At 26.3% G+C, this 17,069-nt stretch overlaps 1 protein-coding gene across 1 annotated transcript; it reads right to left on the bottom strand.

Moving 5' to 3' along the window:
- Positions 1–697: 697 nt before the first annotated feature.
- LOC107453730 (centrosomal protein of 83 kDa) lies at positions 698–15,852 on the bottom strand (the record flags this gene model as incomplete). The annotated part of the gene is given in 10 exon segments (XM_043042202.2): positions 698–2,297; positions 5,537–5,732; positions 5,857–5,948; positions 8,418–8,567; positions 9,662–9,842; positions 11,622–11,771; positions 11,862–12,006; positions 12,276–12,522; positions 13,120–13,368; positions 15,631–15,852. Coding segments are annotated over 10 exon segments (1,815 nt in total), but the record flags the coding sequence as incomplete, so codon positions are not given.
- Positions 15,853–17,069: the final 1,217 nt, after the last annotated feature.

The following is a 17,069-nucleotide window of genomic DNA, read 5'->3' as shown; positions in this document are numbered from 1 at the left end:
TGTATATATTATAAAGAAAATGTTCAAAACTTAAAATCTATTTTATTGACTCGAATTTCCTCTCAGTCAATTCAGCATGAAAAATTATATTAGAAAATATATTCAGATAGTTCCTAAATAGAAAAGTAAAAAGTGTATATAAGTACATGTCAAAAGTAGTACTCTTTACACATATAAATTCTTATTACTTTTGAACGATTTGTTTCATCGACTTTTATAAAGCTTCATTTGATTCAACATAAAAAAAAATACATAGTGCCTCACTAATTTAAATATTAATATCAAATGCATAAATAGGCACAAGTACAAACTTGTATTTTGGTAAATAATACCCTTATAACTTCTAAACTATTAGACTGATCATCTTGGGCTCGGTTTTTATTCAAGTCAGTGTGAGAAAATAAACCTGCACTTGCTTGTATTAAAGAAATTCAATTCTACTCTCAAATCACTCCCATTTCCTTCAAAATACAGAGAGTAGGATAGTTTATAAGTATCATTTTTTATGACATAATAAATCTTTCTGTTAGAAAATAACTAAGTTATTTAATTTTTCAAAGAAATATCCATTTTTTTTTGCTATAATTTCTGGACTACAAATAAAGATATAGCAACTTTTTTTTGTGCGGTGAACTGCAAAATTTTTGAGCAAAATATTGATATATGTATCTACTTATTTCAAACTAATTTGCAAAAATTACCAAGTATTCAAAAAAATTTTATTTATAAGTTAAAAATTTTTTCCCAACATGTATATAAAACTTATCTTATAATACATTTAAAAGAGAAGTATAATCGTCAAATTCAAAGCAGCAATAGGCAAATAATACACATTATGGCAGTAATTTTCTTTGCAATATGTAACAAATACAGGGTGGCCACCCACCTGGAAAACCTTGAAAACCTGGAATTATCAGGGAGTTTTTTTATACTGGAAAAAACCTGGAAATATCAGGGAAATTTGGATAAAAACCTGGAAAAATCAGGGAATTTTAAAGAAAAGCTGGAAATTTTTTCTTTGATAATTTTTTTTAATTTCACTAATTTAAATTATTTACTAATTTTCTTAATTTAAATTATTTCATCCATTATATCCACTTTTTTTAAACGGAAATGTATCGCCGAACAGTTGAAATATCATCAACTTAGCGATACTTTACTTTCATCAAAATTTGCTCCATTACAGCTCTGTTAAACTAGAATGCCACATAAAATTCTCCCACAGTTGCTAAGCGAATATAGAAACCTTTGACTGCTATGGGACTGTGCAATTTAGGAAAGATTCTGGTGGAGGTGGAAAAAGGGATTAGGATATTACCTTCTGTTTTTAAATTCTGTCCTGGGGCTGAATCCATTTATGGCTCAAGTTTGTTCCGATGCTTTAGTGGTAATTTTTTTTTCTATTTTGACAAAATGTTTTTGTATTTTTAACTTTATAAAATTCTCCAAAAATTAGTTGGTTATAATTTAATAATAATAGATTTCATATTGCACTCTTTTTCTGAAAGTTTTTCTGCTCCCATTCAAGGAAATCTATAAATTAATTTTTCTCAGCAAACCAACCAGTCACATTTTTTTACAATCGCTAATGTTTGTCGACAAATCTTTACAATTGTTGCATTAATAATTCTTGATTCAAAATTTTGTACCAAAAAATTAAAAATTAAATAAAAAATCTTGCCAAATTGTCAAAAAAAATTATTTTTTTCAAGATGATATGTTAAAAAAAATAACATTTTGAATAAAATATTTTATAATACCGACTCTTTATGAAAAAAAACGAAACAGAAACCTGGAAATTTTAAGATTTTTATCTGGAAAACCTGGAAAAATCAGGGAAATTTGAAATCTGATTTGAGTGGCCACCCTGAAATATAATTTACAATAAATGAATGCAAATTTAAAAATATCATAAATCTTTACATTTGTATGCTTTAAAAATATAAAAATTATGTAAAAATACTGTACTACTAAACAAACAAAAAGTTTAAGAAACTCTTCAAATATCTCATATGTTAAAAAAAATTGCACATTTCATGCACATTAAAATCAATTATAAATGTATCACAGAAAATGTATTCTTCCATAAAGTCATTATTCTTTTTCAACTTTTATTATAAGTTTTCCCAGTCAATATCACTGCTAGATGATAAAACAGGACTTATGGCTTTCGGAATCAAAAATTTCTCTTTGGTTTTAGAGGGTCTTCGACGAGAGAGGACGGACTTCTTTTTAGAAAAGTTTTTATCAATTTCTTTAACTTCTGAAGGCACATTAACTTCTTTTCTATAAACAGCCTACAAAAAATAATGCACTAATCAGTATCAATGTATGCACATAAAATATATACACACAAATTGATTTAAGAGTTCAAGTTATCAGGATCAGAGCCAGAAATCAAATATCATAGGACTTGAATAAATCAGTAGTTTCAAATATAAAAAATAAGCTTAAAATATATAAATTCAATAAATACAAAAGCATTTTGCTTGCATTAACAACGTTTCCTTCACTTTTGAATCAGTCGATAACTTCCCAATACTCAAAATCATTTACAAATGCCTCGACTAGAATTTACAAATGGATGTATCTCACAGTTAATTTTTTTTTCATTATTTTTTATTAGTATAAAGTATTGATGAACCAGTTTTATATGGATTGTGGGATGTATATTGAATCATTTTCAATAAAGATGCAAAATATTAAAAATTTTAAAGAGCTTTTGAAAGAATTTTGTATTCTGGAAATTTTTGACAAATTAATAATAATAAAAATTATCGAGAAATAACATTTTATTATTTACAATGCTTTTGGCAATTTTAAGCTGCTTGTAATCTGCTCATAAATCTAAATTCAAAATTTTCCTTATGCCAAACATCTGGAAAAACAAATAAACAACATCACAATTATTAGAGTCATTTCAAGGCAAAAATCATAAAAAATTAACATAATTTAACTTGTATGTGAATATCAAAACAATATATAATTTTCTAGATTCAATATTCCATAAAAAATAATTTACTTTCAATAAAAATGTAAAAATGAAAAAGAAATATTTTCATGAAATAAAAAAAATTATTTACTATTAGACTGCCAATTATAATTATGTAATTGTATACAACTAATATATCTTTAACATTCATAAGTTTGCATTAATCTTGCATATCTATGCTTAAATATATAGCGTAATGAAAGTAACACTATAATATGACTAGAAACATGACTTCAAGCTTTCAAAAATTATTGAATTAAATAATAGAAATAGAAATAATTAAATAAATATAGTGGCATTTGATTAAGTTAAGAACTAATATTTTTTTTCTATAATATATGACAATGACATTTTAGCATGAAAGAAGTTTAAAATGAATTACATGAAGCAAAAAATTACTAAATGTTCACTTATAGGTTAGGGATATACATACTCTGAACTTAGCATAAAGACTAATATTTTCTCTCTCTATAATACGACAGTTAAAAATATTTTGTATTGATTTGTTTATCATTTATAAATCAACAAAACCTAAGTTTTAAATAATTAATTTTTTCCAGTTCATATATAAACTCTTAAATTATGGAAAAATTAAAAACAGACACTTGATAATATAAATCTGATAAATCCCTACATTCAAATTTTACTTTAGGCTGAGCGTTAACAGCTTTTGCTTTCCTCAATGAAATAGATACCCCACAAAAACAAATTGAAAATTTGTAAGCTACAAATCGTTTGTGGTTGCCCCCTTTTACACGGTGGACGCTAGAGGACGGGTATTTGGACGGCTAGAGGACCACTCGTCCAGTCAGCAGAGCGGGAGATAAGGAGTGATAGATTTATGAGGAATTAGAATCCAGAACGCCTTATCTTAACAATTTGTTCTCATGGAATGTAACATTTCTTTCAATTTGTTTTTGTGGGATATCTATTACATTGAGGGACGAAAAAAGCTGTTTGCGCTCAGCCTAATTGTTCAGTTATAGTCAAATTTTACTTCACTCCATGAAACCTCAAAATGTCAAAGAGTAGCAGCGTTTACACAGCAGTTTTCACTCTATTTAACAATGTAAAAACTAGTACATAAAAGTGAGAGAAATATAAATAAAATATGACAGCAACAGCAAAATAAAAGAATCTGTTAATTTAATATTATTCATCTCCTTTTCCTTCCTCAAACAAATGGTAATCTAAAAACCAGAAGTTAAGATAATTGAAGTTTTTTTGAAACATTATTTTATAGTAATAAAAGTTAATAAAAAACAAATCACAGCACAACCTATTTTCAAATATGATATAAAACTGAAAGTTTAAACAAAAAATTAAATGGAAAATTGAACATGAAATTCTGTAGTTTAAAAAAATTTTTAATCTACACAATTTGAAGCTATAATTGTCAACTGTCACAAAATAGGAGACTGTTAAACAACAAAAATTGTACTGAAACTTTACTCCAGTTCCACAATTTCTAAAATTTAAATTAATAGAAATTATGTGAAAAAATCTACAGTAACCAACATATTTTTGACATGCTTCTTAATGTTTTGCAGTTTCTATAGTGAAAACCAGTGTTTACTTTCAGCAAAAAGCTAATAAATCAAACTTAACTTATAAGATATTATATCAGATAAATCATTGCATGCAACACTTATTACATTCTTGATCAATTAGTAATAGTAATAAAATTGTACATTGATAAATTACAATCCCTTTAATTACAACTTTTCTTAAGTTTATAAAAATATATAATATGAATGCAGTTATTAAATTGATTATCAATCCATAACATGACCTATGATCTTCTTAATTTTAGATTTCTTGATTGAATTATTATAACATTGAAGTTTCTATAATGTTTCATTGGTCACAAATCGATATTAATATAATGTAAATATAATACATCAATATTCTAACTGCTTTTACCTAATTCTTTTCCTTAATGAAAAAAATAATAATAATGTAATAATACAAAAAAATATAAATGCAAAAAAAAATACTGTGGTGTATTGATTCCAGTCAAATGACAGACATTAAAATAAATTTTAAGTTAACTTTTTTATAAAATAAAAATTATGAACAGAGTTTAAAAAAAATTATAAATTTATAAAAAAATTATAAACTGGTTATTCTAAACTATAGTATAAAAAAATAATTATAAAAATAAATAGGCAGTGATTAATGAATTATAAAAAAAGAATCTATGTAATGCTTGTCCAAAAACTCTTACAAAATAAAAATAATAAAGAGCAATGCGAATAAGCTTGAAATGGTCATACTAAACCATATTTAACAGTGCTGATTTTTTAAATTAAACTAGACAATAGTGATTACTGAATGCGTTAAAACAAAAGATCGAAATAAACATTTATGTAATACTTGTTGAGAAATTTTCTAATGAAATAAAAATAATAAATATACAGATGCAAACAAGGTTTCATTAGTTATTCTATACCATACTTAACAGTATAGGCTCTGATTTTATAAAAATAAATTTTTATAAAAATATCTTAAATAAATATATAGAAATAAAAATGTATACAATACATGTTCAGAGAAAGATCGGAAATCGGTATTTTTAATATCTGCAAGCATTTTTCCAGGTATCATTTGTGAAGATACAGGCTGCTTCAAAAGACTTCCTGGTTCAGTAGTTACTAACTTTATATAATCCCCAACACGTTTCTGTAATTCTGCAAATTCATTTCTGACTTGGAAATGAACTTCAGCAGGGACAGATTTTCTAAAAAGAATCAAATTTCATTTTGACTTGCTCATATAATATTTGGACAGAATTGTAATACTGGTAAGGAAAAAAAAAGCAACTACACAAATAATGTAAAGAGCAATTCTTAATTGTAACTCACTCTATTAATTCTTTTTGAGTGTGCAACTTTTCTTTCTGAACATCAAGTTTTTCTTTCAGCTTAGAAACTTGAGTAGTGTATTGCTTCAGTTTCTAAAAAGCAAATAATGTAGATACTGTATTAAGCATGCATACAAAATAGGGTGTACCAAAAAAAAAAAACTTTTTTTCTGAGTTTTAAGCTGAGAAAAAGTTGTCACAGTAGATAACTGGGTTGATAACAGAAACTTTTAATTTTTTTTAAAAGAATGAAACAAATTTTAGATTTTAAGTTCAATAATATAGAGTAGTAGTAATAAAGAATATGTATGAAATGTAACATTTAGTTCTCCCAGAATCTACATAAAAATCTAATTTAAAGATAGAGCTGAAAATTGAAAATATGCATATTTGTTAATAAAAATTAGGATTTTTTGCAGATTATGAGACCAAAATGTTACATTTAGTTGCATAGATTTTAATTGTTACTTTATCTTTAGAGCTTAAAATTTTAAAACTTAAAATCTAAAATTTTCTGATATCTTAAAAAAAAAAGTTTAAAATTTACCTGTTTTATCAATAAATATTAAACCTTAGGCCTATACAGAAAACAAAATGTTTTTCAATTTGTTTAATTTTTTTTCTCGATAAAATATGTAATCATAGAAATAACTTTTTATCTACATGAAATTGCGTATTTTGAAAAAAAGTCAATTTGAGATACACCTTGATACATAGTCATAACAGGAGAAGGAATGGTATTCTCTTCATACAGCAAAAAGTATTGCCATTTTTCCATCTTCCTTGCTTTTTGTTAAAAAAATTTGTTCCACCATATCGCCAAACTTGGCCTCATGCGACAACTACTTTTAATAATATTAATGTTATCTTTACAAAATAGAAACATATTAATATTATAGACACTAACTAATACCTGAGTGACTAGAATACTAAACTCAATACATGATAAAGCCAAATTAGCAATTTTTTATCAAATTAAAACTACTATAACTTATTTTGCAACAAATAAAATATAAACTATTTGAAGGAATATTTTTTTAGCATTTATACCTTGAATCTCATTATTCATTGCAAATTTAGAGTACATACCTTTGTTGATTTATTGGTATTGATTAAAAGGATAAGCTAGTAGCAGATTTTTTAAACAGAAACAGAATAAACAAGTTTTCTATTCTTACTTTTGTATTGAAAAAAAAAAAAACATTCATTCTACGCAAAAGTAGCTTAAACACCAAATTACAAAAGCACAATGCACTTTTTAAATACCATTTATTTGCTAGATATTATTAACTTTCTAATATTACTTTATATTATTAATAAACTTTCGTCCAAAAACATTTTCCTGTTATTCGTTTAAAAAAACTTTTCTAATCTGAGATTTTTAATCATTTTGAAAGTATTTCAGAAAATAAATAAATATAAAATTTTAAGAATTATAATGAGATTTTTTTTTATTTTTAAAAAAAACATTAGTTCAGATTTGCTCTAGACATTTTTTGAATTAAGTATTTAAAATGAAAGTTCAGCTGCAAGTAAGATCTTAATAAAATTAAATTTTTCTAATTAAAATTCAATAATTACACTCTAATGCAGTGTTTCTCAACCTTTTTGGCACAATGGACCACTTTAAAAATTTTAAATATGTCACGGACCCCTCCGTGAGAAAAACATTGCTTAAACATCATTTATTACAAAATANGTATATAAAAATAATTTTTCGCCATAGCAAACTATTTACTCAAAGAATAAAAATATTGAGAAAAAATATCAACATTACTGTTTATTTTTTAATAAATAATAAAGAATGTGCATAAGAATTTCTTTCCATTTTATATAAGTTAATTTTTGTTCTTTAGCTTTAGTGAAACAAAAACTTCCAGCTTGTAACGATGATGGACTGATATTTTTCAATTGACTAGATTTATGAAAATACTGATTTCTTTTAATGCAATTACGAATTATAAAATCATCCATCCCTTATCAAAATCACAGAGCGCGCTAAGGATGAAGAAGGTCCGGGTTATCACTGCTGGCTAAATATTGATGCAAACATTTTAAAAATTAGGATCAGTCGGCGGACCCCCAAAATATGACCCATGGACCCCCAAGGGGTCCATGAACCACTGGTTAAGAAACACTGCTCTAATGCATCATTAACAATGTATTTTCATTTTTAAAAATATGTATTTATTGTTAACAGTATTGACTAGTGATTATTTTCAAATTTAAAACTTATCCACACAGGGAAAAAAATCAAAACAAAAGAAAACCCTTCATTATAATATAAATATGCAGATAGTATAAAACCACATTTAAAAAAATTTTTTTTTCACTTTTATTATTTTCGAAATTGGCTGATCATCTTTTTAAAATATAACATAAAAAAGCTATTGTTTCTAAAAGTTAAAAGGTATATAAAAGAATTTAACTAATTAAACTTATAATAAAAAACAAGAAATAAACTATGAGCAAAAATAATAATTTCTGTAAAATAAAAAATATATCTAACAGGAAATTAAGTGATTAAATTTATAATAAAATAGGCAAGAGAAACATTCATACAAATTCAAGTTCTCTCTTCTCAGCAACTGAATTGCTTCTGCATTCTCTTAACTGTGATTCTAACTCTTCCAGACGCTGCTGAAAATGCAACTTTTGCTGTTCCCACGTCAATTTCATTTGTAAAATCTCATGATCTTTCTCCATTTGATTCTGAAACAATGGTACCATTTTGGAAACAATTCTTAAAGAATACAACTATATATATCATACTTTTAATATTTTTATCTTCATAAAAAGAGGAGCTAAACTGCAATTAAAAAAAGTCCTTCAACACTTTTTCATCAAGGAAAATAATAAAGCCACAATTTGAGAGAATTGAAGTACAATTTTAAATTATACATATTATCACGCTGAAAATTGTTGTTTGGACTTTTAAACGGACTAATAGACTAAAGTTTATTGAAAAAATACTAACTTTTAAAAAGAAAGAAAAAAAAAAGGCAATTTTTGAGACTTTTCACCAAGAAATATAGAGTAATTTTCAATTTCGCATGGTCTTTGGGCCCAAAGAATGAAGAAGTGAAGTTTTCTTTTCTTCAAACATTTAAAAACTGCTTTACAAAGAATTTTCTTTTTTACAAAACTGTAGCTTTTCTTCAAATATATCAAGTCACACAGTTAGTTATTACCAAATCTACATAAGAAATAATATCTTTAACATGAGGAATTGTACTCAGATTTTTCTAGCAAAAAAAGATGATAAATACATGAATGAAAACTCAATACCTCATGCTAAGCAAGATTTCTAAATTGTTGTATTAACAATTTATTATTTAATAAATGTTAAAGTATATGCAGTCACACACTTACTTTGACAATTATTATAATTACACTGTTTAGCAGTCAGCCAATTTAACAAACAAACATGATTACGTAAAAACAATTTAATTTATAAATTTTTATTTAGTTACAGTCCTCTCATCTAAATAAAGGCGTGAATTTTTTACTCATTTTCAGACTTCATCAGAACTTTCCTAAGTTCTCAAATTACCAGTATTTTGAGGAAAATAGGTTAAGAATCTTTGCTTCAATTTTAATTTCAAACTCAATTCAGGATAAGAAGTAGTTACTTTTTTTCGCAATACAATTGTATTTTCTTCAAGTATTTTAATAAAGAAATAAAATTTAATCGGTTTTTTATTTTTACAAATTATCAAACAATATTAAAAAATTAATGTTTGAAACATGCAAGTGTAGGTTATGAGGCAAAAATCAAGCACAATTGAAATAACTAGTTTACATACATTTCTCATATTTGATGCTTGATTCAATGAGTCTTTAGATTCCTCTTGTTTCTGGAAATTCGCAGCAAGAGATTGGAACTTATTTTTCAGTTCTTGTATTTCTTTTTGAATTTGTAGACTCTCTTGGGGAACTGTGCTATTTTGAATTCCAATATTCTGCTGCTGTTTTCCAACTTGTCCTCTAAAAATTAATAGGCAATATGCATGATTTTCAAAGTCATTTTAAAATGAAAGAGCACATGAAACTAAATGGGGGATAAAATGCTAATTAAACTGTTATTAAATTTATCTTCATTGAAGTGTTTTTTAAATTGCTATGACATAATAACAAACAAAAACGGGCAGCCTCTAATATTTATTGTTTGGTACACTACTCAACTCTTTAATCAGCACCCAATTGTGTTTCACGTCACTTTTGGTGATTTCACTTAGTTTTAACAATAGCAGATAGGAAACACTTCAGTATAGTAGTTATAAGCATTTTATTGAGATTTGTTTAAATTTTAAATTTAACAAGAATATAAATAGACTTGTTTCTTCATGCAGAAATATTTTTTGACATGTCTAGAGTTGTAAATTTGGGAAACAGTAGAGACAAAAATTTTTTTTAAAAAAAAATCCTGTTTAGATTGCTGATTGATAAATTAAAAATTTCGATAATTATATCATCCAGATATATATAACTTAAAAACTCCAGTACATGCTAATAGAAATAACAAGCTTTATAAATCATGTATATATAAACACCCATAGCAGAATGCTTGGCAATGTTCTGCAACAAGCATATAAATATTATAATAGTGAAAAAGCTCAGCCGATTAAGTGCATTTTATCTCTGAGTAAGCTTACATAACTGTTCTTTATTAATTTTTATAATTTTAAAACTAATAGATCACCAAAAATTGCTGATGGGTAGAAATCGGTTTTCACATTTGATAATCAGCTTGAACTAATAAAACATACACTCAGAAATTGATATTATGCCCAAATTTCAATGAAATGACACATCTTATTTAAAAAAAAAAAAAATACCTTTTATCAATGACAATTATTTATTCAGAATATCCTTGTCAACAATAATTGATTCTGTTTTTTTAATTAAATTCTTTTTCTTGCAATATATTGACATTATTTCCATTGCTGATACCAAAGTCAATATTGGGAGAAGGATTATCGTCATTAATTCTCTGTATGTTTGTGGGCATCGTATCCAACTTAATCACTGACAAGTAATTTTTATTCAAACTTAATTAACATAAGATACTTTTTTCATTTATTGATTAATGCCTAACAGGTTTATTGCAATGAAAAGGTTTGCAAAGACTTTTCCAATTTTTAAAAATAATATGCATCTAGCATTGAAACCAAGATACTTTCTTACGAACAGAAATTTCTAAAATACTCCACGCTCACAGATGTTTAAGTTTTCAGTTTTCCTTTCACATACTCATACACTGACATTACAATGTATCACTAGATCTTGACAACACTGGCTGATCTGGAAGCTTGCCTCGGCAAAATAAACGCTGGCTCAGAAAGTACTTTTTTAAATAAAAAAATAATATTTTGCAAGAAACAATATTTTTAATAAAAGAAATACTTTACAATTAATAAAAGAAAATACTTTTTGGGAAATTTTTCTTTTTAAAATTCCTTATTGTTCAGTGGAAAAGAAGATTGTTCTACAGCAGCATTTACAGCACATTTTAACATATTCTGTTGTGGGAAATTTATATATAAGTCTATAAAATGGACATTTGTATATGAATAATAAAAAAAACACTGAAATTAAACATTTTCAATTAACAAGAAATTAAACAAGATAGTGATATTCAAAATGTCCTCAGAGTTTAAATATGCGAGCTGATAAGCAAACTTTACAAAATTATGGAATTCAATGAAATTTTGATTTGAAATATATTTTGTTCTTGTAATAGTTCCCCCCTCTTATTTAATTTACCTCATTGCAGTGATCTCTTTTTCAAGCTCAATTTTCAACACACTACATGCATGCAATTGTTGCTGCAAATTTTGTATTTCACGGCCAAGACTTTCTATGTGGCTGCCTTTGCTGACTTCTAGTTCCTTAATTTTTCGTTCTAGCATTTCCCTAAAATAAGCACAATCAAATAAATATATCTAAAATGCTTAATTAAGTTATGAAATTTTTTTATAAAAACCCCAACTAAAAATTATGTACCTTTCCTGTTCTTTTTCATTTGATAGCTTCCAGTATTGTTGCCTAGAGGTTATTAAATCTTTTTTAAAATCTTGTTCCTTTGAAAACATGATTTGTCGTTCCTGAGATAAACTTTCATCAAGATTTGTGTTTTCTTTTCGTAACCCTATTCAGAAAAAAAGTTGCAAAAATAAAATACTGTGTGCAAGTTTTGTGATACATTTCTGAAAAACAAAGCTATGTAGCAATATATTATTTCACATCAAACAAAATTATTTGCGAAAAAAATCCAAAACAAGCATTATAAATCACACATATATCAGCTGATATATTATCAAGTGTTATTACATTCAATTCATCAATGGCAGTAAAATTTTTAGATTTTACTAAACTTACTAACCAGTGTTTAAAAACATGTCTAAAACATAAAATTACTTGTAATTTCCTCAATTAGCTGCTCATGTTCAGATTCATATTGGGATTTAAAATGCAGCAGTTCAGCCTGAAGGTTTGCTTGGATAACCTTGGAATTGAGTTCAATTTCTTCAATCCTTGTTTGCAATGATAGTATTTCCTGCTTACTCTTCTGAAGTTCAACATTCAAAGCTTTTCGATGCTCTTGAGAATTTGATAACTCCCTTCCACAAACTTCTAACTGTCTCATTGCCTTTACTTTTTCAGCCTGAAATGAGAAAAAATTTATTTTGACAATAAAGAAAGATTATTAGCAAAAATGTGTATATATAAAAAAAGAAATTTATTATCAAAAACATCCTCCTTTTCCCATTTTCTGTGAATGTCTTTAAAGATGGTGAAACAGAATAAGGTTTTTGATAGTTTATTCCCAGAAATGATTGCATAACATAGCATAACACAATCCAAGGTAAGCAGACACAAAGTAAAAATTTAATTACGTACATTATGACATAGTATCAATCTTAAAAATTGAATTAAAGGGGAAAATGATACCTAATCAGTTGATAGAATTATCTGATGGGAAGAAAAAACAAAGTGCTATTTAAAAAGTTAGTGACACAGTAAATGATTACTAATCGGATTTAGTGTAACTAATTGAATGAGAACAGGTTTTGTTTAACATTTATTTAATAATTACATTTATAATTTATAAAAGCGTTCTACAAATCTTAAGTATAGAAAAAATAACAGATATTTTAAATAAAAATTAATATTTATTATGTCACAGTTTTTTATTCCTAAAAATACTATGGTACAAAATTTTCAAATGGTATATAACAATAAATTTGTTGTTTTAGCATACCTCTAATATTCTTAAGTTATTAGTATTATCAGCTGTTTGTTTTGAATTTGACCTTGTAAGAGCACTAATTTGAAGAGTAAGATTTTCATTTTGAGCTCTTAAATCATCACATTCGGAGTGGAAACCTTTAATTTTTTGATTTAAATCTAAAATTTCTCTCTTAGCAGACTTTAGATCAACAGCATAGGAATCTGTTGGTGTCGATTTTTCTCTCTCTAAATTCTTTATTTTGTTTTGCAATCGTTCTACCTGGAATGTAAAACAAAAAGTGTTTATTTACAAAAAATACATAAAATCAATATTCAACCTTTTACACATATTTTTAAATAATAATACTAACTAATAGTGTTTTTTCAAAAGTTTTTAATACAAATTTAAAATATTTTCTTAAGAGATAAAATTATTGCCAAGTCAAATTTCAGCATTAGACAGCTAGAACTCTAACGGCACCTTTTTTAGAGTATTCTTTAAATTGATTTCACTTTCAGTTGACGTTATAAAAAATGTCACAACACAACTTCATGTTTCAACACATTTCAAGCATTGTATTCATTTATTTACTTTTGCATATATTGAAAATTAAACTGTTATTAAGCTTAAAAACTTTTAGGTGATGAGAGCAAAGTTTAAATTTTACTTTCATATAAATTTAAAATTAGCTCATATTTCATAAATGACATTGAATATTTGTTCATTAAAATAAATTGAACTTGATATTTGGAATATTAAAATTATTACAAAAATCAAATTAAAATACTTGCAACACAATCAGGTTTATAACAGTTATCTCTAACAGTCATCTTGTTTCCTTGATACACAAGCACATTAAGAAATTTTTTTTCCTGGAACTTTCCATCTGAATTAGACTACTTTTGTTCAAATTCATTCGAAGGTATATCTGCATGACTAGATTAATCACTCTACGTTTCAAATATTTTAGAAAATCTAGGTAAAGCAATTAGTTAAAATAACAAACCTTATCAAGGTTAATTACCACTTATGTTCAAAATATTTTTTTCTTTCTCCAATGCCAGTCTGGGGAATGACCTACGTCATACAGGCATCTGAAGGGCAGGTTTGTCGGCCACTCTTTTATGGGCACCATATTAGGTGGGCCAGCGTTGCTCCCACAGTAAGGACAGATAGTACTGAGAAGGAAAGAACATCCATGCTTTGCCCGGGATTCGAACCCTGAACCTTTCTGATGCAAGGGCAGTTCCCTAACCCCTACACAGGCCGGTCGGCTTATGTTCAAAATATACATTTCTATAAAAAGTTTAAATTGACTAAATTTGTAATAACCAGTTTTCTTTGTGTTGTCTACATTTCAAAAAAAAAAAACTTTTATAAACTAAAATATCCCATGAATGATGATGTTTACAGAACTTAAAAAAAAAAGAATATTGTATATTTTGATACATACATTAATAAATTTAATAAACTTATAATAACTATATTTATAACAAAAAACACAAGCATGCACAAGAAATGAAGTTACATTGCATGTAATGACCTTTTTCATAAATTATAGCCAGTATACATAATTATAGTGATAAGTTTAACTTTCATTACATTTGAACATTATTACACAGTTTATTTCAAAATTCAAGTAATTTAGGTAAAAATCTAACAAAAAAACTTTAATGTTTCCAGAAAAAAATTTGTTATGACCCAAGAATTTTATTAAAATCTGATAAAAGCATATCTTAAATGAAAAAGCTCAGTGGGCTGGCTTTTTTTGAATAACTCCAAGTTTTTTTAAATCTGTGTTTTGAAGAAAATAAGTTATTAAAAGAAAAAAGTACTTCAAAGTAATTTTAAAAAAACATAATCTTAGCACAATAATTAAAAATTATTGTAACAAATATATTGATTCTTGTACACAATATTAGTTTTTTAAAAGATTTTTACAATTTTATACCCAGAGAGAAACAATTATTAACACTTTTTATTGCTTCATAAATGTTAAAAAAGAAAAGTTAATTATTTAACCGACATGTAGCAACTACAAATTAACATTCAAAACATTGGAGGGAAAAAAAAATAATGATTCATTTTTAGATATTTATAGTCAAACTGGCCATGTAAAAATGGATTTTTGCATATTAGAGTCAAAAAACTAAAATTAATTGGGATTCATTGAGGAATAAAAGTTATTGAAACCTAAACCATTTAATCATAAATGATATATAGCCAAAAACAAAAAACAAGTTTTAATGAAAAACATATAATAAATACAAACAATTTTGTAAAAAAAAAAAAAAAAAAAAAATTTAAATACAGGAAATATTACAAAATAAAAAAAGAAAAAATGCATTTGAGCAACCCAAGTAATTATTTATGATTTGTTTCCTAACAATTCATTTCCTTTTGTCAGCAGCTCTAAATAAATAACGTAAGTAATTTATTTAGAGATTTATAATTACTGAACACATTAAAGTATATTTATGAACAATAGAAAAAGACATTAAATTATTAGAAACAATTAAATACATTAAGGAAAATACTTACTTCAATTAAATGTTCTAATTGAATTTTTTCAACAGTACGAGAGAATTCAATGTCTCGAGAATCAAATTTAGATTTTAAAATTGCATTTTCATAATGCAAGTTGTTATACTGATCTCGTAGTCTATCTGCATTAGTGTCTAATTCTCTTATTTTAGATTCATAATCATTCCTAGCTTCTTCCAAAACTGCATCTCGAATCTTTCTGGGATCAAATTGCTGATTCTGCAAAGGAGAGATGATTTTTCATCACAAAGATAGCAAAAAATCCATTATAGAAGAAACAATAACATATTAAAAATGAAATATGCATTCTGCAAATAATTTAATTCCAATTCATTAAAAATAAAGTCATGTAGTAGAAATTAAAATTTGGTGTATAGATGAATAAAATAAAATTCTTTGTCATAATTCAAATTGATTTACATTGTACTTGTATTTATTGATGAAATATCTTTCTATCAAATGTATTTAAGTACATTAATTTCATTTTATATAATCATAAATAGTTATAAAAAACTTCAAGGGGTATAACAGATTATTGTTCTGCTTGTAACATAGCATTGCTCTAATATACCATTTTTATTGTAGCACTTAATAAATCTGCTTTAATAATTTGTCAAGAAACATAATTTTTAAGACACCTTTAAAACTACGTGGAGCATCCAATATTTTTGAACCAAAAAAATAAATCAATACTTTCTCATAGACAACTCTTTCTGAAATGCAACTGTAGATTTTGGGACTAGAGTCAGGATCACGCTTAAAGGGCGACAAAATTGAAAATAAAATTGGAACTATTTTCAGTATGTAATCTTTCTTAATTTTATAAAACAAAAATTTCTGCAGTAGTATTGTATATTTATAATTGTATAACTTTTTCTTTTAAAATTTGAAAGTGAGTCATAACACGAAATTTGAAAGTTAAATTAATCTGTTTTGCTTTGCCCAAGGACACTAAACCCCTAGACATGTCTTTAGATACATTGTTAACTCTCTTTTTAAATTTTACTTAGTAATGGGTATTACAACTCCTAAATATGAAGTTTGAAATTTTTTCGCTATTTCTTCACAGTACTTTAGTATATAGATATAGTTTAATTTAACTAATAAGTAAGATCATTTAAACACACAAGACTGACATTATATGGGACGCCGGCCAGGTGACTGAGCGGTCAGCGTGCCTGACTGTGAAGCCAATGGTTGCGGGTTCGAATCCCGCTCAGGGCATGGATGTTTCTCTCTGTGTGTGTTCTCTGTTGTGTGATGTGCGAATGTGGCCCACCCTATAAACGGGTGTGTGGCAGTGTGGCGTGGGTAATGTTGCTCGCCTCCGTGACTTAGGTTCACAGGTGCCCACTGAGTAACGTTAAATGAGTAACAACTCCGGCATCTTCCTAGGCGAAGAACGCAAGTTCAGTGCCTGCCGTTAAAAAAAAAAT

This window comes from Parasteatoda tepidariorum, chromosome 2 (genome assembly GCF_043381705.1).
Source record: "Parasteatoda tepidariorum isolate YZ-2023 chromosome 2, CAS_Ptep_4.0, whole genome shotgun sequence".
NCBI classification, from domain to species: Eukaryota; Metazoa; Arthropoda; class Arachnida; order Araneae; family Theridiidae; genus Parasteatoda; species Parasteatoda tepidariorum.
The sequence above is the reverse complement of the archived record's forward strand: the minus strand, read 5'-3'. Positions and strand labels throughout refer to the sequence as shown.